At 53.6% G+C, this 23,057-nt stretch overlaps 1 protein-coding gene across 5 annotated transcripts in view; it reads right to left on the reverse strand.

Moving 5' to 3' along the window:
• LOC144942929 (uncharacterized) overlaps nt 1-23,057 on the reverse strand; it is a 96,101-nt gene that overhangs the window by 43,508 nt on the left and 29,536 nt on the right. Inside the window, exon 1 of one of the 5 annotated variants that reach the window (XM_078869964.1) lies at nt 10,383-10,532. The exons of the other annotated variants lie outside the window; for them this stretch is intronic. Within the exon in view, the coding sequence (XP_078726090.1) occupies nt 10,383-10,388 (6 nt within the window). The 5' untranslated portion in view covers nt 10,389-10,532. Of the gene's footprint in view, nt 1-10,382; nt 10,533-23,057 lie in introns of those variants that run through there. 5 annotated transcript variants of the gene reach the window in all.

Raw genomic sequence — 23,057 nt, forward strand, 5'->3', positions numbered from 1 at the left:
TTCAGAGTTCAGAGTTCGGAGGCCGCGGCTGGACAGGGGCAACTTGGGGAAAGGAGTAATGGAAGAGAATGGGGGAGGCCTTTGCTCAGCAGTGGGAAGTTCCAGGTTGACAACAACAGCAACAATCATTGCTGACAACCAGCAATAAAGTTGCCGTGGATTTTTTTTCTTACAGATTTGCTGGCAGTTGCCTGGATTCGGAAGCATGTGACTTGTAGCTAGAGCCACAGCGAGAGGTTTGCTGGATGTGGCGTGCCGGATGCAGACATATTTCAGTCAGGTCCCCAATCCGCAAAGACCCGGTTGAAATGAAGCCCTGGGAATGAAATCGGTGCGAGTCGGCGAAGGATGATGGCGCAGGATCTGTCCGGTTGCCGCTCGCAACAAATGTTGGCCGTGGCCGGGAACTGAACTCGGGTGGCCACGATCAGAGCGCGGTGTGACAATTCACCCAGGAACTTTGCAACCGAGCGAAGTGTCATTGAGAGGCGCACGCTTGGAATTGACACCGAGAGACAGGAAGAGGAACAAACGGTTTGAGAACACGCGCAACAGGTCAATGACGTCATTCAAATTGTTCATAGAATTGAGCGGGATGCCTGGGCAGGGCTCGTCGCCAGGAGTGATTGACGACATACAATCCAGAATAATGACGGAGTGGCAGCCAAGGAACGGGACGCGTCCGAGAGCGCGTCCTCCGCAGAGACGGAGCGATGAAATCAAGCTCGTGCGGCACTCTACCGCAGAATAGTAACGTTGTGGCGGCTTGGGGGAGGGGCCTTGATCCAGCAGTGGACAGAGCACGGCTGATGATGAGATGGCGACGATTAAATCCGATCAGAGAAAAAAGCCCCTGTCTCCCCCCCCCCCCTTTGGCAAGAAGGGAGAGAGGCAAGGACTGAACAAACTCGACACAAACGCAGCAGCCCAATCACGAGCACAATTTCCCGGGCAATCTCCCCGAGCCCATTCTCTCGGCGAGCTCTCGCTGCGCCGCGTACAGTACGAGCCACCGGGCCTGAATGTTAAGCGGACGAGGTCCATTGAGGCAGAGGCGGCTCGCGTAGAGGAGGATGGGGGGGGGCGTGTGTGAGAGAGAGAGCACGGTGACGAATGTGGGAGGGCGAGCGAGCGAGCGGGTGGGTGTCATCCGCTCGCTCGCAATGCTGAATCACCAGCGAGCGATGACGCCATCCGTCATCGTCTCCCTCTCTCCCGCTCTCTCTTCTCTCCCGCTGCATATTCGCGCTGCGCCGCGTCTTGTTCGGCATGGAGCTGCCTCCGCATCATGGTTGGCACGCCGAGTGTGCGATACCGAGGTCGCCGGTTCGATTCCGTCTCCCGTTTGCGGCAGTTCAAACTATGATTGCAAGTTTCTTACACCCCCCCACCCCATACACCACCCAGCAGTATAAACGGATTCCTCACAGTTGGTCTATGAGTGGCAGATCGAACGTGGTGGGGTAAACCGTGGGTGCTCCCATCTCTTCCAAGATGTCTGACCAGCAAAGGAAAAGAAGGCCCAAAACACCCTCGAGAGTAGGGATCTCTCCAGGGCTCCCTCGAGCATTGTTCGGCAAATGGGAAGCTCCCAGCGTGAACCAGCGGGCCCACGGCACGACCCGAAAATCCGCGGCAGGCGAGCCGCACGGCACAGAGCGGCCGGAACGCCGACGCGGCGAGGATTCATTCTCACAGCCGCCAGCGTCAAGCGGCCCAGGCTTCCCTGCGACGTCGCCCGCAAGCGCCGCCGAATAAAAACACATTTCATTAAAACTACTTTTTGCGGTTATTTTTTGTTCTTCCCCATCCCCCCCACCACCCCCCCAGAACGTCCGATTAGCACGGTTGGCGACGTACGGCGCGAAAGAAGTTCAATACTCGTACGTTCGACGACCGCCGGCGGTGCGGACTGAGACGGCGTGACGTGGACTGCTACGCGGCGCCCGCTGCGAGAGGACGCGCGTCGCGGCCGCGGGGACAACCCCAAAAACCACCTCGACACCCTCCACTGGACCGGCTCGCTCAGCACGAGGGCGCGCCCAGACACAGACCGGCTGAGCTCCGCTCATGACAGCTCACGTGCTCGATGACAGCTCGTGTATTTGTTTTTTTGTTGTTTGTCACGGTTGCTGAGCGCAAGCCCCAGGGGCCCAAAAGAAATGCCAAGCGGCCAACAACAATCAGCGACTGCTGAAGGCACGATCGGTAATCATAATAATAATAGGCAACGGCGCTTTGTGGATTCCAGCAAGACTGTTGTGAGACCTGTGGAGCAGACACGATGGGGCGGAATTGCAAAAGTGGAGCAGTGCGAGGAGAGAAGCAGAAAGGGAATGTGTTGTGAACTGCAGTGTGGTGAGTGGGTGGGTGAGTGGCTGTGTTGTTGTGACCTGCAGTGTGGTGGTGAGTGAACAGTGTGGTGAGTGGGTGGGTGAGTGGCTGTGTTGTTGTGACCTGCAGCGTGGTGGTGATTGAACAGCGTGGTGAGTGGGTGGGTGAGTGGCTGTGTTGTTGTGACCTGCAGTGTGGTGAGATGGTGAGTGGGTGGGTGAGTGACTGTGTTGTTGTGACCTGCAGTGTGGTGGTGGGTGGACAGTGTGGTGAGTGGGTGAGTGGGTAGGTGAGTGGGTGGGTGAGTGGGTGAGTGAGTGGCTGTGTTGTGACCTGCAGTGTGGTGAGTGGGTGAGTGGGTAGGTGAGTGGGTGAGTGGCTGAGTGAGTGGTTGTGTTGTTGTGACCTGCAGTGTGGCGGTGGGTGAACAGTGTGGTGAGTGGGTGGGTGAGTGGGTGAGTGGGTGAGTGAGTGGCTGTGTTGTGACCTGCAGTGTGGCGGTGGGTGAACAGCGTGGTGAGTGGGTGGGTGAGTGGGTGAGTGGGTAGGTGAGTGAGTGGGTGAGTGGGTGAGTGAGTGGCTGTGTTTTTGTAACCTGCAGTGTGGCGGTGGGTGAACACAGTGCAGCAATCAACGAGTGAAGTTCACAGGAAATGGTAACACCATAAACAGTGGTAACGGGGGTGGTGAACCGTGCAATAAGAATTGCGATGAATCGCCTGCGAGCGAGTGAATCGGTGTGTGCTGGACCGTCGTCCGTCTACCTTTATGCAAGCACGAGGGGTGCGGTCTATGACCTGTTTTCTACTCTGTAATTATCTGCCAAGTCTTGTCTCAAAGTTGGGTTTCACCGCGAGGGGAATATGAACAGTGTTATGCATCTCGCTGCTCTGTTGTTCAACACGTTGAGTAAGCATGCGGTCATTGCCGACTGCACTGACACCACCAAACCCGCTGCACATAACAACCTGCTTCACTCTGTAATGGATGGTCATGGTTACGGGCCAGGGTCTCAGATGTGCTGGCTCACTGATTTGAACCTAGCAATCGCAGCTGTTGGCTCAATGATTTAAAATCTAGGAACCGCTGTGCTTCTGGCTCACTAGTGGAAACCTAGGAATCTCAATTTAATCTGGCTCACTGATCTAAAATTAGGGATCTCAGTGACACTGACTCAGTACTCTGGTACGAGCCCCCCCCCCCCCCAAAGCCACTCAGAGACATTGCCACCCACGTTAATCCTTCATTGATTTATGCGGGAAAAACAGGCGCTGTCAGATTAAAGGCGCTAACTGTACCTAAATCCTCTGCGACGCGCTCGGACTCATTCCCGTGCGCGCGGCTCGCATAATGCCACGCTTGCAGCAGCGGTGGTGCCAGATCAGAGGGGGGTTTTAAATCGCTGTATCGAGATTTTTCTGACGGCTGTCGAGGGTGAATTTTAAGGTTGGGAATTTTCCTGAAACGGATATTTTCTTGGGTGACCCAAAAGTATCTGATAGAGTCTCACAAATCCGAGTCAGGATTCGACTCATCCCACCAAACTTGTGGGGGGGGGGGGGGAAGGAAGATAAAACTGGTACCGAATGTAGAAAATTTACAGTTGTCCCAAAAAACAAGTTGGTCCTGCCACAGGAACATGGAATTTCCAGCACTGTCTTAGAGTCGTTTGTGAAGAAATATTAGTATTTTTTCTCTCTGGTTGAAAAATGTTGAGTTGTTCTGAATAACTTTGATTCTTAATCCACAGTCCTTTGTCGATCCACTGCTGGATGAAAGCCACTTCACGCTGCGCCGGTCACAGGGGTTGTTTGACCATACTTCACCACGCTGGTCAGCTCAGGGAGGGTTGGCGGTCAAAGGAATGGACCTAAACAAAATCTATTTACCTATCGACTCATTTGTTTACCCCGATTACATTCCTATTAAATCCAGTGTCTTGATCGGAGACCAAAGACATTTCAATCAGGAATGCTCGCAGCTAGCAGTGACCTTCCTGTGTGAAGAAGCCGTATTAAATAAGTATATTTAACAATCACCCAGAGTGCCAGGGAATGGCCTCCGGACGGTGACATCACCTGCGCCTGAAGTCACATCCATTGAACTCTTAATCCAAAACTACACGCACACCTATTATAAAAATGTTCACCATGTACCAATCTAAGCAAAATGTATGAAAAAATGAAACTCAATGCATCCGTCGACAAAGGAAGAATATGAAATGACATGATGATGGGACCCTTCCGTCACTGCCAGCTCTGTGTGTGTCGTACTTCTCTGACCTGCCCCAACTGGACATCTGTGAACAAAACAACTTCAGAGCTCATTGGATTCCTCCAGGATAAATAAAGATTCTGATTATGTTTTTTTTTCTCTCCAGCATCATGAGATGGACCGAATGCTCCCCTCGTGTGTAACCTTGCTGACCTTTGTTCCCACGTTATTACGAGTCAGCTGATTTCGCTTGTAAAGGAAAGCAGTGTTCAAGGCCTGGTGCCATCTTTACGGATACTGATCAAAATCACAATTTCTTATGTATCCTCAAATAAGGAATTGTCCCCCCCCCCACCCTTCCTTCCTCATTATGCCGTCAACCAGCATGGGTAAAACAAAACAAAAATCAGTTTTTTTTACTAACTCATGTGAATAGGCGAGTAACAATTCGCCCCCTTGCGATTTGATGAACCGTCACAATTTCGGGGGCTCCGATTCGATTCCATCCCAGACCCCCGATGCTTTGAATATCGAGTGGCGGGGGGGGGGGGGGCTACGTAGCGCCTCGAGTGGCTGCAGGGGTCACGTGGACCGACTCGGCACGCCGGAAGCGTCGAGAAACACCTAACGCGGCCGCGGACGCGCGCGCACACACGCAATTCGACGCACGCGGTGCGATCTTAAGAATCAATATTGGGTCGATTTTTCAAGGGTTTGTCTGTTTCCCCAATAGCTAATTACAACAACAAAAATGGTAATCGCAACATTGAAAAACTATAATTATCATAAGGCCCCATGGTGTAAACAAGTGCAGTCTCCAACTCTTATTAGATTAACCTGCCAAGTCACCTGTTGTGTGTTTTGTTTCGATTTAAGCCACACGGTGTAAGTGACGAACGTGCCTTTGAGGTTTCTTGCGTTGATTGATTTTGTGGCATTGCAGCAGCGGCAGCATCACAAAACAGCGCGTTTAATTGGATGCATCGTCTCGGCCCTTTAAAACATTCGGGAATTGAGGAATTCAAACAAATTCTCGTGGAAAAGTGATCCCCCAAACACCCCCTCACATGGTGAAAGAGTAACGGTCGCTTTTGAGAAATAATCAAATTCATGTCTCTAAACCCACCGACGCTGTCCAGGATGAAGGACATCATCATCATCATAGCATGGAAGAGCACAAACTTCACGAATACCACCAGAATCATCCACGTTCAATCCGCTCCCAGATGAAGACCATTCCACGCCGTGGCCATCTCTCACGACCCCGTTCCCTAGTCCGCGCGTTCCCCTCACCGCCTCCGGAACGTCGGCACCGCCGCAGTCTTTCCACTGCTGGATGAGCAGCAACACGGCGGAGGTGTCTCTCCGACCTGCGTGCACGTTCTCTCATCCACGTGCTCCTGCTCCCTTCCCCCGCCTCCCCTGCCCCCCCCCCCTCTCTCTCCGCGATCGGCGAGGTCGGGCCGCGGTGTGACAGGAGGCGGCTGCCGGTGACACTCCAGCGCTGGAATGTCTCCGAGCCGCTGCGGTTCACCGGGGCACACCGACGTGCCGCCAGATTTGCCACGGCCGCGTCCACGCGTCCACATGTGGACGCGCAACCGGAATGGATTCTCAAAAATGTACGCTAAGGATGTGACACCTATTTACTCATCTTATTGTTGGGTTTTTCTTTTCTTTCTTTTTTTATGCAAATTAATTCCACCGTCTTGTTAGGAGGTCAAGACATTTCAAATTCGGAATGCTCGCAGCTAGCGGTGCATCACCTCGTGTGACATTTAATGGCCTAAGGAAGGTGACATCACATGCTTTTGAAGTGACATCACGCCCCCCCCCCCCCACCAAAGATCCCCCGTGTAGCCTTCACAGACCGATGGGGCAAGTGCTGTTAGCGATCACCTATGGAGGCCGGCACGGCACACGAGGGGGTGGGTGGCCAGCAACATGCCCGGCCACCTTTGTCTCCCCAGCGGTGACGTTTCCACACCGCACCAGGTTCTCATTTGAGGCGGAGTCATCCTAGGGAAGGCCCAGGACCGGTTCAGATAATCGCCACTGGTGTTCGCCACGAGCGGGAATCGAACTCGGGTCGTTGGGTTCGTAGCGCAGCGCGCTAACCGCTGCACCACCCCTCCGCCGCCACCGCCACCGCCATCTCCAACCCCCCCAAAGTAAAATTTGCTTTGCCCGGGGTGTAAGAGGTCGCTGTATCTCTGCGCATGAAAGGCGGCTTGCCCTGCAGTTGCCCGCTCACGCCACGACTCGTGTAGAACGGCGCCCACCACAAGCCGGAGCTCCAGACAGCCCCCCCCCCCCGCCCCCCCCTCCAGGGGGCAATTCTCGCCTCCTCTTCCACGCCGGCCAAACGTCACAGAGAAAAAGTGGAAGTACCTACACTTTACCCCACCGTACCTACACTTTACCCCACCGTACCTACACTTTACCCCACCGTACCTACACTTTACCCCACCGTACCTACACTTTACCCCACCGTACCTACACTTTACCCCACCGTACCTACACTTTACCCCACCGTACCTACACTTTACCCCACCGTACCTACACTTTACCCCACCGTACCTACACTTTACCCCACCGTACCTACACTTTACCCCACCGTACCTACACTTTACCCCACCGTACCTACACTTTACCCCACCGTACCTACACTTTACCCCACCGTACCTACACTTTACCCCACCGTACCTACACTTTACCCCACCGTACCTACACTTTACCCCACCGTACCTACACTTTACCCCACCGTACCTACACTTTACCCCACCGTACCTACACTTTACCCCACCGTACCTACACTTTACCCCACCGTACCTACACTTTACCCCACCGTACCTACACTTTACCCCACCGTACCTACACTTTACCCCACCGTACCTACACTTTACCCCACCGTACCTACACTTTACCCCACCGTACCTACACTTTACCCCACCGTACCTACACTTTACCCCACCGTACCTACACTTTACCCCACCGTACCTACACTTTACCCCACCGTACCTACACTTTACCCCACCGTACCTACACTTTACCCCACCGTACCTACACTTTACCCCACCGTACCTACACTTTACCCCACCGTACCTACACTTTACCCCACCGTACCTACACTTTACCCCACCGTACCTACACTTTACCCCACCGTACCGCGACCGACTGACCGACGGACCGACCGAGAGACCGCTTGCGTGCCCATTCACGCCGCCGAGTGGACAGGGGTGGGCACACACGGGAGGGAGGGGGGCGGCAGGGGAATTGAAGAAACTCTGCACCATCGTTTCAATTCCCACGTCGCTCTGCGAGTCCGGTGTTCTCACCGTCGCAACCATTGGGGCAGCATCGCTCCGCGCGTCTCTCTCCCGGTCCGTCTTCAGGGCCCCCTTCTCATCCCCACACCGGCTCCCTTCACGCTACGGTGGGAGTTAAAAGCAAATCATCTCGTGGAAACGACCGGATCCCGTCATGGAAAGTGTGGAATTTCCACCACCGGCTCGCAAACATGGCCAGCGACAGTGCTTCGTTTTGTGACGTAGACGATGCGACTGTTGAACCGTGACGCGAAAGCGGGGGGCCGTGTTGACCGCGGAGCGGGTATCCTGTTTCTCCGCCTGAATGAGTTTAAAGTGTTGCTTACAACGCCAGGTGCTGTCTCTGAAGAGACAAAGGCAGCCTGGGATTTAATCACCGACCTGCTATGGGATCCAATGTGCGTGTCTATTTCTCTCTCTCCGTGCGTCTTGTTTTCTGTCCGATTCCCCATCGCCGTCTCTGTGTGTATGTCAGATTCTCTCGGTCTCCGTGTCTCCGTCTGTATCTGATTCTCTCTGCCTGTCGGTCTCTCTGTGTCTTTGTTGATCTCTGCGAGTCTCTGTATCGGTCTCTGTCTCTCTGTGTGTCTATGCGTGTCTCTGTATCGGTCTCTGTCTCTCTGTGTGTCTATGCGAGTCTTTGTATCGGTCTCTGTCTCTCTGTGTGTCTCTGCGTGTCTCTGTATCGGTCTCTGTATCGGTCTCTGTCTCTCTGTGTGTCTCTGCGTGTCTCTGGGTCTCGCTGTGATTTTATCCGGTTCTCTCTGTGTCTGTATCGACGTGTCTTTCTCCTTGTCCCTCAGTATCCAAGTGTCGATTTCTGCTGCGGTTACAGCCGTGTCTGTGTGTCCTCGTCTCTACTCGTATCTCTCTGTATCTTTCTCTTACAGGTGTCTAAACTCTGTCCACGTCATACCTTCCGCCCACCTTCCCACGCATCGGGAATACTCGTCACTCCCTAGCAATCCACGCTCATTCCCCGTGGTCGCAATTCCTCTCGACCGGCGTAAGTTACCGTCACCGCTGTGGCATCATGAGATGGACTGAATGCTCCCCCCGTGTGTAACCTTGCCGACTTTTATTCCCACGTTATTGCGAGTCAGCTGATCTCGCTTGTAAATGAAAGCAGTGTTCAAGGCCTGTGCCGTGTTTACGAATACTGATCAAAATCACAATTTCTTATGTATTCGCTGTGGCTGAGCGCTGATGAAAACCGTCACTCTCCCTCTAGGCCAGCAGCAGGCAGCCCTCGACGATGATTTATGAACTAATGGGAACACTTTGCTCGAGAAAATTCCGTCTCAAGGCTCGAGAACGTTTGCACGACAAATACAGCTGCCCCGACCCGCAGAACCGTCGGGCTGCCCTCCGCTAAAAAAAAAAGTGTCCCACTGGGTCTAGCAAAGTGACCGAGCGGGTGGCACCAGCCGAGGAATGTAACGCGTCCGAGAGGGCATCTTCCTAGGAGACTGTGCTATGACATCACCTCGTGCGTGGGTACTGGGTGGGGTGTCGCGTCGCGGGAGACGCCGACGGCTCGCGGAGGTCTTCATCCAGCAGTGGACCGGTCACGGCTGATGACGAGCACTGAATGTGACTATTCTGCTTGCCAAAGCTGGCACGCGGTTGGCTGTGCATCGGTCCAGCATTTCTCTCCGGACGCACAAACCGAACGCCGGTCCGCCCCTTCGTCCATTCGCGATAACGCACACCGCCAAATCGGGTCGCGCTTCGCTGGGCGGCAGCGAGGAGAGAATAATAGCCGCGCGGCTATTCAAGCGCGCCGGCCGTTTGGGAGACGTTCTTAGGGACGGACGCGTCCGCGCGTTCCCCGCCCCCGCCTCCACCTGCCTGGCGAGCGTCGCTGAGTTTTTTCAACATCGCGGGAAACCGCCGCCCACGCAGGAACCCACGGAGAACGACGGCGGCGACGGTCACCTCTCGGGGGCTCGAGGAGCTGTTGGAAACGGGCGGACGTCGTCAACTCGGGGGCGCAGCACGCGATAATTGTAATCGCAGCGGGAGCGCGACGCTGAATCGGGGACGACAGCGAGGCGGAGTTCGGCATTCGCAACGGGGAGGCGGAGTTCGGCATTCGCAACGGCGCGAGAGGCGCTGGCGGCATCCAGCAATGGGGCCCACGTAATACGACGATGATGATGACGATAACGGTGATGTAGAGAAGCCTTCATCTAGCAGTGGATAGGCAATGGCTGATGGTCGTGATGATAATGGGAGTCAATGAGGCGAGAGGGATAACAATGAGACGATTATAGGAGAGGGGATCCGTGGGGGGGGGGGTAGATTTGCGACGATAATCCGATGAAGAGAGAGCGTGACAATGACAGCAGAGACATGTGGAAAGGTACAGTGCAGTTCGTCACATGGCTATATAGGAAACTACCGGCAGCAGAACCACGACACGCGCATGTGGAGACACGCGGAGACACGCGGAGACACACGCACGCGGAGACACGGGCACGCGAAGAGACACGCGAAACTCACCACCATGGTCTCCTGCCGGTGGAGGAGCGCGGTGGGGTGGAGTGGTGGCGGCTTGGTGAGTGGTGGCGGCGTGGTGAGTGGTGGCAGGGGGTGGGATTTAACCGGGTGTGGCGGCCACAGACTCCCACGGCGGCGACGGTGATGATGTAACCGTGACCCACCTCCGCACACAAAACGCTGCCTTCTACTCCCCTCCTACCCAACTCCACCGCCTCCTCCCTTACTCCCCCCGCTCGCGTGCGCGAGAGGTGCCGGCCCTCCACGCCCCCTCGTGCGCCGCCGTGCTCGGAGGTGCTCGTGAACAGCACTTGCCCCGTGAGTCTGTTTAGGATTATATGGGGATTCTTTGCCTTTGTACGCGTAAATGCGCGTGTCCGTGCGTGTCCGTGCAGTGTGTGCGAGGGTGCGCCACAGTAGGGAGCACTTGGTGATGCATCTGCCCGTCATCTCGGAATCAGAATATCTATTTATAGTGGAAGAATCCGATGAGCCGTGAAGCTCTTTTTCACAGACGTCCAGTCGTCCATCTCAGTTGACCCACGGCGCCCGGGTCTGTCCCGTGACCTCTCAACGAGCCTTCCGCACTCCACGTGGCCTCAAAGCGCACCGAGCCTCCTCCCTCACTCCGTGGTGACGTCGCCGTCATTTAGTGGCGAAAGATAGGTGCTCGCAAACAGCGCCCGCCCCAACAGCCTGTGTAGGCGATACCGGGTTATTTGTCTTTTTTTGTGTGTGCCAGTGTGTGTCTGTGTGTAGTGTCGTGGTCAGTGCACTGCTCTGTGAACCTGATCCCTCAACCACAGCCAACATCAGCGGTGACAAATATCCGAAGTGGTAGTTGGCCTCGCCTAGATTAGCTCAGCCATAAAATTCGTACCTGGAACGGTGTGTAAACATCCACACAGGTGAGGCCAAGACAACCAGGCGCGGTGCTAAATGCATCACCCCGTGGTGCGCCGTGCCAGCCTTTATAGGTATTTGCTGACGTCACTTGCCCCAATCGACTCTTAAAGGCCAAACAAGGGGTTTTTTTTGTTGTTTTGTTTGTGCTTTACACCCACCACCATGACCCACCAATCTCCATAAAAAAATACACATTGAGAAAAACCACGTCTGCACTCGGGTTGCGTGGGGTGTGTGTGAGAGTGCGAGTTAGCTCCCCGACCTAGCAGCACTTGCCCCAACGATCTGCTAAGACTCTGGTGGTGGGGGATGGGGGGGGGGTCTGTGTCTTTGCCTTTGATCTCCGACCTCCGTGCGGGCAATGGGAGCTGCAGGAACAGCCACCGCAGACCTCGTGCTGCGTGCCCAGCTGTCACATTCATTCATTCGCTGAATCGGCCAATCGTTCGCCCGCTCCTTCATTCGCTCGTTCGCTCCCCTCCCCGCCACTCCCGGCAGTAGGCACACACCGAATGATCTCGGCGGAGGGCATTTCGCACAAACGCTCGCCTGCCACAAAAAAAATCTGCCCGGCCGAAAACCCGCGGCTTCATGAGTCACGAGGACATGTGACAAAATAATTACCGCTGTGCTGAGCCCGGGTCCGCGTGGGGTGCGCGGGGCTCGTGCTCTGACCATTACGCAACACCGCGGGCGACCGCGGTGCTGGGTGCAGCATCCCAACTGGAAGGACAAGCGGCAAGGGGCCGCGTGCCACCAACAATTGTGGGGGTTTAGATGCGCAGCGGGAAAAACAAGACGAAAATGTGAGCTGGCACAGCGCGCACGCATCACCGCGGCGACGGAGGGTTCGCTCCCAACGTCGACAAGAGCTGCCCACCACCAACTGGCTCTCGACGTAGCCGTGTCCTTCACTCAAGACGTTGGCGATCGTGGCCTTCCTTCCATTCATCTCTGTTAGCGATGTTTACTCAACAGCTTCGAATCATTAGATGCTCCCTTACAGTTGCATCCAGTTGTTCAAATTGCTTACGTGGCTTAATTTGCTGTTTTCCCTGGCTTCTTGTACCTAGAATTTTCCCAGTCAAAACATTGATATTCAGTCTCTTGTTTCCTCATGACACGTCCAAAAAATTGGACTTGCCTTTCTCTAATTATTCTCATTCATTTCCCTTTGGTACCCTGCTCTTCGTAATACGTTCATGTTACTCTGCTCGCCAATTCCATAAACGTGAAACATCCTCCTTAAAACCACTTTTCTGTTGCTTCTAATTGCTCTGCAGGGTCTTTAGAATCATCCAACGTTCATCTAGTAACACTTACATAGGGACCCATAGAATCTCAAAGAGACCCAGAGACTCACACAGAGACCCAGAGACTCACACAGAGACCCAGAGACTCACACAGAGACCCAAAGGCTCACACAGAGACCCAAAGGCTCACAAAGAAACCCATACACTTGCATAGAGACCCAGAGACTCACAAAGAAACCCATACACTCACATAGAGACTCAGAGACTCACATAGAGACCCAGAGACTCACAAATAGACCCAGAGACTCACGAAGAGACCCAAAGACTCACACAGAGACCCAAACACTCACATAGAGACGCAGAGACTCACAAAGAGACCCAGAGACTCGCGAAGAGACTCAGAGACTCACATTGACACTCAAGAGACTCACAGCTTTCACACTCACACAGGAAAACAGACCTGAGTATGCAACACTGTAGCAGTCTTTATATTCTCGTTGCCGTCCATCATTTCTTATTTTTCAAAACAGACCCCCTTTTCTCAAATATATCTTTTGTCAGTGCCATTCTTCTGGTAATCTCCATGAACGTTAATCTCCATGAAAGCAACTTCCCTCCACTGTTATCGGGCTACATGAAGAGCCACGATGCTCCGCCTGCACGGCGCAAGTGAGCGGTGGAGGTGCAGCCCTGCAATACCTTCCTGGCAACACCGCTAACGGAACGTGCCTCAACCGAGAGGGAGCTCTACAGAGTCCCTCTAGGGCGGTGTTCTTCACTCGTTTTCAGAGCGGGAGGGGGGAGGACACTTATCCGTGTGCGAGTGCCGCCATTGGGGTTTGACAGCAGCACGGCGACGACGATGGGGTTGGGTGTTGTCACCTACCCCCTGGCACACCAGGGGGTAGGTGGCCAGCACCACGCCCGGCCAACTTTGTCTCCCCGATGGCGATGCTTACACGGCATAGCAGGTACTCATTTAAAGCCGAGTCGATCTAGGGGAGGCCCAGGATCAGTCCAGACAATAGTCACCGCTGTTGGCCGTGAGCGGGAATCGATCCCTGGTCTCCGGGTTCGTAGCGCAGCGAGCTAACGTGACACTACCCGCGCTCGTGCAAATCCGGCGCACATTTTCGGCTTCGTCCCACGAGGTCGCGGCGCCCCGGATTTGAGCCCCACCCAGGTTGTTTTTTTATTGCCGTTGCCGAGCAAGGGCAGAGGCGAGGCTGCGTGTCGCGATGCCTCCTCGCATTAGGCGACGGGGCCCCGGGCGCGCGCCGCGCGCCTCTTGTGCATGCTCAGTGCGGCGTGAAGCCCTGTCCGCGGCTATTAGCGGCGCTCGCAGCAACAAACGCACGCGGGACGCAGGGCCACGTGCGCGGAGAGACCGGTCGCATGGCTCGTGAAGCGCGCGCGTGCGTGCACACACACACACGTGTGTACAGTACACGCACTTGCGCATGCGTGCACGGACAAAGACAAAGACCCCCCCCCCTCCCCACTATAGCCTTAACAATCGCGAGCAGCAATTGCCCAAACATACAAAGACACATACAAAGATCCCCCGTAGAGCCTTAACAGACTCTCGAGGCAAGTGCTGTTCGCAAGCACCTACGAAGGCCCGGCACGGTGCACAAAGGGGTGGGTGGCCAGCACCACTCCAGTCCACATGTCTGCCAAGTGGTGATGTTTATACATCGCTGTGGGTACTCGTTTAAGGCTGAATTGACCTAGGGGAGGCCCACGAGTGGTTAGGAGATTTTGCCACCGGTGTTGGGCGTGAGCGGGAGTCTAACTCTGGTTATTCGGTTTGTAGCGCAGCGTGCTAACCCGCGACATTACCGCTCCCCACACACATTCACAAAACGAAGACACAATTGCACGCAGGTGCAGACAACCGCCGTTCGCCACTGTGTGGTGGCCGCGAGATCACCGCGGCGCTTGTGCCAGGCTAGGTGCACCTTGGGGGTGTACAGACGCAGACTCCCACACGCACAAAGCCACATCCGCGCACGAGCACGCACCGCCCTAGACTGACGGATGCGCACTTGAGCTGTGGTAATGCCGACAAAAAAAAGCCTGACCAAGCCACGAACGGCTGACCTTTGGAAATCAATTTCCACTTTAAAAAGACTTAGGGGATCGACTTCGTATCGATTATGTAAGCCGCAGTACGGTAGCTTAATAGGTGTGCACGTGCGTGTGCCCTTCATCTCGGCTGGCACAAGCCCTTTCTCCCTAACGCTGGCAAGTCCATCCCTTCTCCTTGACCCTCATAAGCTTGGACCTCAACTCTAACCGTGACTCCGTTAAGTCCAGCCCTTCCTGGGGGTTTGATGGGTTGTGTCAAGGTTCTCCTACTTCCTTGCACACGAAGCCAAATGCTCTTTGAATGGAACCGATCAAACATCCCTAATGGAGCAGGACCCTCCTGAAAAACAGCAGCCAAATAAATGGAAATAATGTCACTCGCCTAGACATTCACTTACCCTCCACACCCCGGAAAGCCTCACAGAGTCTCAAGACTCTCTATCCCGAGGGTCTGGCTCACATTGGGATGTTTGGCCAATTCCATAAAGGGGTGTTTGGCTTCTTGGGCGAGGAAACGGTAGAATCTTCTTGGTTCTTTCGGTAAAGTCACGTAGAAGGGAAGTAATAAAATAATAAAAATAAAACATAATAAAATAATTCTCACGACGTTTCTGCCACAACGCAAGCAGCCGTCCTCGGGTGAAGAAAAGGTCTGTCGAGAAGACAGTCTGAATGACAACCCCAGGCTTGGAGCGTCTTTTTAAGCTGGGTTGGAGGGGGGGAAGAGCGCCTTGACAAAATAATTTGCATATCAAGAGGAATTTAGCATATATATAAGCTGGGTTGAAACGGTAGAAGTCTGCAGAAACTCCACCACGTGCACGAGGGGGTGAAGCAACGCTACGCACAGATCGATTCAAGAATCCACTGCCGTACCTGCCATCTCCTGGCCGCCTCGAAACCCAATGCCGACAGCATCTGGTGTTACCAGGAAGTCTCCGATCCACCCTAACCAGGTTCGACTCAGCTTAGCGTCCGAGATCCGAGGGGATCGGGCACAGTGATGGTGTTTTTGCTGCATGTGTGTAGGTGGAACTTATTTCGCGCCGTACATAGCCAACCGTGCTTATCGGAGGTGTAGGAATTACTTGTTGTCACAAAGACAGAAATCGTTCATTGGGTGGAACTGCTAAGCAGTGTGGGGGGGGGGGGACGTAATAATGGGGGCACTGACACCCACGTGACTGATCCAATGAGATCGGGCAGAAGCAGCAAGGTGATTTGGTCACAGATGTTCAACAAAACAAGCCTCGGCCTTACAACACTAAGCCTAATCCCTTAATGGGTTAGCCCTTGCTCCTAACACAATCCGAAAGCTCCAGGAGTGGGCAACATCTTGATTTGAGTCGCCAAACTCCCCGGCATGTGGCGTCTCGCAATCGCGACGACAACGAAGCGGGCCGAGGGACTTGAGAATTCGCGGGGACGAGCGACGCGGAGGGAGCGGACTCGGCGTGACTTCGCGACTCCCCCCACCTCCCCCCACCTCCCCCCGGAGGGACGGCGAGCGCGGTGGGGAGCGAGAGGGGGCGGTGGCGGTGGTGGCTGCGGCGGTAGTTGGCAACGGCGGAACGCCCTTAGACAAGAGGACGCACGTCAAACTTCGACGGCGGAAACTTTGCGAGAGACGGACGGCGCACTGGCTCAGAGGGACAGCGCAACTCCGATTAGTACGGTTGGCTATGAACGGCGCGAAAGAAATTCAACGTACACATGAAGCAGAGGCACCGCTACTCGCGACACTTTAAACACTCATCAGCATATTTGGCATCGTCGCAGCTATTATCATCATCGTCGTCGTCGTTATCAGAGTACAATTATTTGTTGTGTAAATTACCATTCTTTTATCTCCCCAAATTAATATTAGAATTATTTCTTAGGAGCGGAAACTGCAAACAAAGCGGGAAGGGGCAGCCAGAACTGGTGCCAACAGTTGCCCATTTTGGGGCAGTTTTGCTGATGGTGCCAGGAGACGAAAATCCTTGACAAATCGCTCGCAGATCATTGAAACTCCCCCCCCCGCCCGCCCAACTCCCCCTGTATTAGAGAACGGCCCACAAAAGTAGACATCACAGAGCTTCTTCTGAGATGCCTTCAAGACACCTCTCTTCCATACAAATAGAGGGAAGCACTTGCCTGTACGCTCTGTGATGGTTTTTTAAAATAAAGCGCAGAACCAAATTTAACGTGATTTTTTTTTATGCAGTCATTGGAGACCGAGGCATGCCACTCTTGATTTCTTGAAATATATTTGTCTTATCATTCCTATCATCACTGACATCATCATCACAATCATCATCACTATCATCATCACTGTCACCACCATCATCTCTGCTATCACAATCATTATCAGAATTGAGTCGCATCCAGAGTACCATCATCACCACCATCCCAAATCACGACCAATCACCGTCCTTATCGACATCATTCACATTTTCACTGGCGTCACGACCATCATCATCATCATTGTCGAAACTATTCGTATCAAATATTTCAGCATCATGATCATCACAACACCTCCAGGCGTCCGAGATGCCCTACAGAGATGAGATCATTGGCACCGAGCACAGGACACGGTCGCTCGCGAATGAGTGAATGGTATCGTTTGGGCGAGGGTGATGTTGGAATTTGGACCGTGATCCACATATCCGGGCCATAAACACTCACACTGTGCTCATCATCTCCATAAAACATTAATCAAGCATTTGTGAGCGGGGCATGAGAAATGCAATCTCATTTTTGAGACGAGCCCAGCCTCAATTAACAAAACCACTCTCAGAAGAAAAACCATGCCTACGCAGGGAAGATGTAAACACTTTCTCAACACGTGTCTGTCCTTTAAAGGATTCTTTCATCGTCGTCATCATTATCGTCGGCGGCGGCGGCAGCCGTGACCAATCCACTGCTAGATGAAAGCCTCCACGCTCCCACCTCCCCCACCAAGGCAACGGCATCTCTCACGATCCTGCCATGCAGACGATCCACCCAGCAGCCTGCGCACGAACGGATTCCGTCGCTCCAGCGTTTATCCTGAGCTCTCCGACGTCTTGCCGAAGATGTTCTCAGCACACGCGGACAAACGTCGGACGCAGTGCCGGATAACGCGCGGGCACGTACCCCCGAAAACACGTAGAGCTACGCAGCAGCAGCAGCAGCACGGATCGTGAAAAAATACCTGCACAGTCCAAAGCACCCCAATTATGTAAAGGTGATCTGGCGAGCATCCCAATGCAGATGGACCCTCCTGGAAAAGGGTTGACCTTGAGACTCGGCGAAGCTCTCCCGCGAGACTAATAAACGACGTTACCCTTATCAACATCGATGAAGGGCAAAACTGTCTTTGGCTCGTGTCTCTGTGTGCGTGCCGACCTCGTGGGGAGCAGGTCGTGTAGCAGCGGTTCGCGGTACGCTGCGCCGTGCACCCGGCGACCCGAGTTCAGAATCCCGCTCGCGGTCAACACCAGTGACGATTATCTGAACCAGTCATGGGCCTCGCCTAGGTCGACTCAGCCTGAAATGAGTACCTAGTGTGATGTGTAAACATCGCCACTGGGGAGACAAAGGCGGCCGGGCGTGGTGCTGGTCACCCACCCCCTCGTGTGCCCTGCCAGCCTTCATAGCCGCTCGCTAGCAGCACTTGCCCCCAACAGTCTGTTAAGGCTACACGGGGGATCTTTGTCTTGTGCGACATTTCGGGCAATGGAACTTTTTCTTAGCACATAAAAAAAATGTTGCTACGAAGGGCCATTTTCGTTTGAAAGCCACAGCGTTATAGCTGAACATGTCATCGGGTTTATGGTCATTGTGAATGCAGTAGCAGCAGCAGCAGCAGAAATCACCAAATAACTTGTCTAATTGAGGAAATGAGGGTTAACGTTTCTCGTTGAGTGCGACGGGCTTTTCCCAGTATCACCGTCGTCGTCGTCATCATCATCATCACCATCACTCAAACGCGCGGTCTAATCGTCCCCGCAATAAGTGGATTCGCTGTAATTTTGTTTAGCAAATCGATTTCGAAATACATGAAACTTGTGGCGCCCGTGTCACACCACGGGAAGGGGGGAGGAGAGTCCAGGATTAATGAATGGGACAAAAGAGAAAGGAACGGCAAAGAGAAGGGATGTGCTGGGATGGCATTCCCCCGGCGACGGACAAAGAGAAGGCACGGCTCAAGATGAGCAGCTGGAAGAAAGGCGGGGCGCCGGGCAGGAAGGGGAGGAGAAGGATTTACCGGGCCAAGATGTCAGGCAGGGTTTGATGAGAGGGTGGTGGTGATGGTGGTGACGGTGCTGGTAGTGGTGGTGGTGGTGCGAGGGGAGGCAAGAGAGGGAGGGGAGAGAAGGAAGGAGCGAGGGGAAGTGAGCTGCACGGAGGAGGAGCAGCATCAGCGTCTGTTCTCACAGCGGGTGGCGATGGAGAGAGGGGAGGGACTCTGTGGGGGGTGGCCACACAGAAGTCACGTGATTTACGGGCGGCTCGAGCTGCTTTAAATACGTTATGTATACAGTTTGATTTAAAGCTTTTGTGACTGCAGGGATTCATATTCTTGGTTCTTTCGGTAAAGTCACGTAGAAGGGGAAATAATAAAATAAAATAAATATAAAACAATAAAAAATTCTCACGACGTTTCGACTGCAACACAAGCAATCATCATGAGGTGTGAAATCCACAGCAATAAAATGTTATTGTTTTATATTTATATTATTTTATTATTTCCCTTCTACGTGACTTTACCGAAAGAACCAAGAATATTATGTATACAGTTCCCATCATCGTCATCATCAAGAGCGATGGTCTATCTGCTGCTGGATGAATGCCTCCCCCCCCACTGTCACTGTCCTGTACTGGCACACTTTGATCGAGCTCCCGCGCCTGCGCTGGGCTCCATCGCTCCGTTCTCAACGAGCATCTTCGTCTTGGGAGCGTCCGCTCCATTTTGGCTGCAATTCTGTCACCGGTCTCGTGCGTCAGCCACCATCACCTTATGGATATCGTGCGTCCTGCGCAAGCCGTTTGACGACGACCAACACGGTGTCTCCAACTTGCACGTGTTCATCTTTCTCTCAGTGTAAATCTGAGCACGCATCTCTCCACGCTTTTAGCCTTTGTTCCATTTGACTCTTTCCAGTTCTGATGCATTGATATATATATTTAATATTTTATTCAATTATTCCGAGGACAAAAAGCATGTGTTACAGAACCCACGTGCATGTATGACCCTTACTTCCTTGTTATAGTCATAATGGAAGCTCGAATTTGCATTTTCTTCCCCGATCCACGTGCCCCTCTGTCTCCCGGCGCAGCTCCGATGAGCACGCGTGTCTCCACGCTCCTTTGCGAGGAATAATCATCATCATTCACGTGTTTACCCAGCAAGTCCCCATTGAGCGGTGAGAATGTCTTAATGAGAAGTCTACTTGGCAGGCACCGACAAATCCTGCTTTTTTGCCAAAGCCGGAGTACCCGGAGAAAACCCACACGCATCCAGACTTATTATCCCCCTCTCCAAGCTCCCCCCCCCCCCCCTCTCAACCCCCCCCCCCTCTCTCCACCCCCCCACTCCCTCTCTCTCAACCCCCCCTCTCATCGTGGTCATCATTGCCAGAATGACGACGATGATGATCGTAACCATGATGGCAATGATGGACCACGATGACGACGATAGTGACTCTGGTGTGACTCCGACGACAAAGCTAACGATAACGATGATGAAGACAGATACAATGACAACGATGATTATGGCAACAATGATGGCAACAATGATCATATCTTCATACGCCCCCACACTCGGGCCCTCACCTGTCAGCCCCACCTGCCCCTTCCCCCGACCCCCACCACTCCAGCGGGCACGGAAGGGGGGGGGAAGGAGCGATCGGCCGCCCGCTCGCCCAGGCACAAGCGAGGAGCTGGAATGTGGTTGTTTCGGTTTAGAATTTCAACCGAAACGGGGAGGGGAAAAAAGATTCCTGGGGCGATTGCACAGCAGGGATGGGTTTTCATCCCAACGAGCAACCCGGCAGCGGGTTGACCCACCACAAGGTGACCCACCGACCCACCGACAGAGTGACCCACCGACAGAGTGACCCACCGACAGGGTGACCCACCGACAGGGTGACCCACCAACAAGGTGACCCACCCACAGGGTGACCCACCAACAAGGTGACCCACCCACAGGGTGACCCACCGACAGGGCGATATCGCAATGGATTATCATTAAACCCATCTGTGTGGAACTTTGGAGCGTAACGCCTTCGTGCGTGTGCTGGGTCTTCTCCGGTTACTCCGGTTTCCTCCCACATGCAGCCAAGGACTCAGTAATGGAATTGGCCAAACATCAACTTCGGCAGGGAGAGACACTGACTTTAGCACGGTCACTTGGAAAAGGAGACTCCTTTTTGTGTTCAATGGGCTCCGGGCCTGATGTAATATTAGATCGTTGGTTGGCAAATGCATTAAATGAATACAAAAATAAAATAAGAGCAACCCAGTTCTTTCGCACCTCCGATTAGCATGGTCGGCTACGCACGGTGCGAAAGAAGTTCAACATACGTACATACATACGTACTGGCAGATGTAGTGGTTGACCACGCAGAGACAAGTACATTATTCTTTGGATCATAAGACACTCCAGAAAGTAAGGCACACCCCAACAAATGTTGGGGCCAAGCCATGAAATGCAACAATCCGGGAAAGCGTCAAGCTCGGGTGTAAAATCCAGAGCAATAAAATATAAAGGCGAAGCAGAGAGGGGGAAAAAAAAAGCTTCATATCCAGAAAATACGGTAATGGTGAGAGTGGCTGCATTGTGGTGATAAAGTTGTTGACAGAACCTGGCGCCAAATAAAGTTATTCAAATCAGGTCACGCAAGTGACGGGCGGAAGTGAGCGTGGCGGGGCAAGAAAGGGGAAAAGCGGCCGCCGCCCACAGCTCTACAGGGGAAAATGTGCGGCTTGTAACACACGGAGGGTGCGGTGAACGATGGAGTTCCAACCTCCACAGCATACTTTCAGAAAAACGCGGCAGCGACGTTCACGAGGGGCAATTGTTCTTCTCGCAGGGCCTGCCATCTCTCACTCAGCGACCCAACCTCTCGCTCAACAACCCAACCGTAAACAAACTCAACTCCACAGAGGCACCAGAGCCAGCGCTGCAGAGGTTCTACGTTCAATCCAGGTCTCAACCACCGGTGGTGACACCGGGGTTCTTCAGCGCAGTGAAGTGTTTATGGTCTCAACCCGGTCAAAGCAGTTCAAAATACATACATAGACTCACACAGAGATCCATGACTCACGTAGAGACACATAGACTCACACAGAGGTACATAGACTCACACAGAGATCCATAGACTCACGTAGAGACACATAGACTCACACAGAGATCCATAGACTCACATAGAGATCCAAAGACTCACATAGAGACCCAGACTCACAAAAAACCACTCACACAGAGATCCATAGACTCACACAGAGATCCACAGACTCACACAGAGGCCCATTTCTTTAGAACTGCTATTTTGTGTTTTAGTTTGTTGTCCTTCACCTGCAACTCCGATTAGCACGGTTGACAACGTACGGTGCGAAAGATGCTCAACATACATACGTAGTACATACATAGACTCACGCAGAGATCCATAGACACCAATGGCTGCCCAAAAAAAGAAAACCCTGTCACATTACATGTCGTTTTTCACTTCGCTAAAAGGTAAAGGCACAGCCCTGCAACTGACGGCTTGTGCTCCTTCTGGCAGAAGCGCCTCCACGAGAGGAAGCTCTAGGGAGCTCACATAAAAATTTTCACTTCACTTGGCCGAATTGTAGCTCTGAAAAGCGAACATTTTACGGTTTGACTCCCGTGCCAAACGTATCCTACAGCCGTCCAAATCGTGCAGCGGTGCGGGCACCGACACTGACATAGAAAAGAAAACACAAAATATAAAACGATCGCCAAAACTTCAAATCGTGGCAGCACTCCCGCCGACACGGACGCGGCGCAGCGGACTGGAGCGTCTAAGAACCAGAATCTTTATCTTTATTTAGATGTCCGGTTCACATTCGTCGCTGTCGCCGCAGCAACCGCAGCTGACGGGTCACACGCGCACGGGCGGCGTTGTGTTTTTGGCAAAACGGACGGACGAACCGCGACCGCGTGTGTTTTGTGCTGCTGCACGACTCCCCGAAGTCTCTCCTGGGTAGTGCCGTGCACTGTAACCCGAATACGCACCGGGGAGCTCAACGGCGCCGTGCGGTCGTAGCTTGGTCGTGAAGAGGAGGAGGGGGGGGAGCGGCAAGGGAGCATGGCACCTGCTCCCCCCCACCCCGCACGACGGAGCCGATGGCTCAAGCAGCTGCGAGCGGCCGGGCGGGCGCGGTGCGGTCGGAGGAAGAAATCAAGCGAGAGGGGTAGGGACCCAGGCACGCTCACGTGGCA

This window comes from Lampetra fluviatilis, chromosome 29 (genome assembly GCF_964198595.1).
Source record: "Lampetra fluviatilis chromosome 29, kcLamFluv1.1, whole genome shotgun sequence".
NCBI lineage: Eukaryota > Metazoa > Chordata > Hyperoartia > Petromyzontiformes > Petromyzontidae > Lampetra > Lampetra fluviatilis.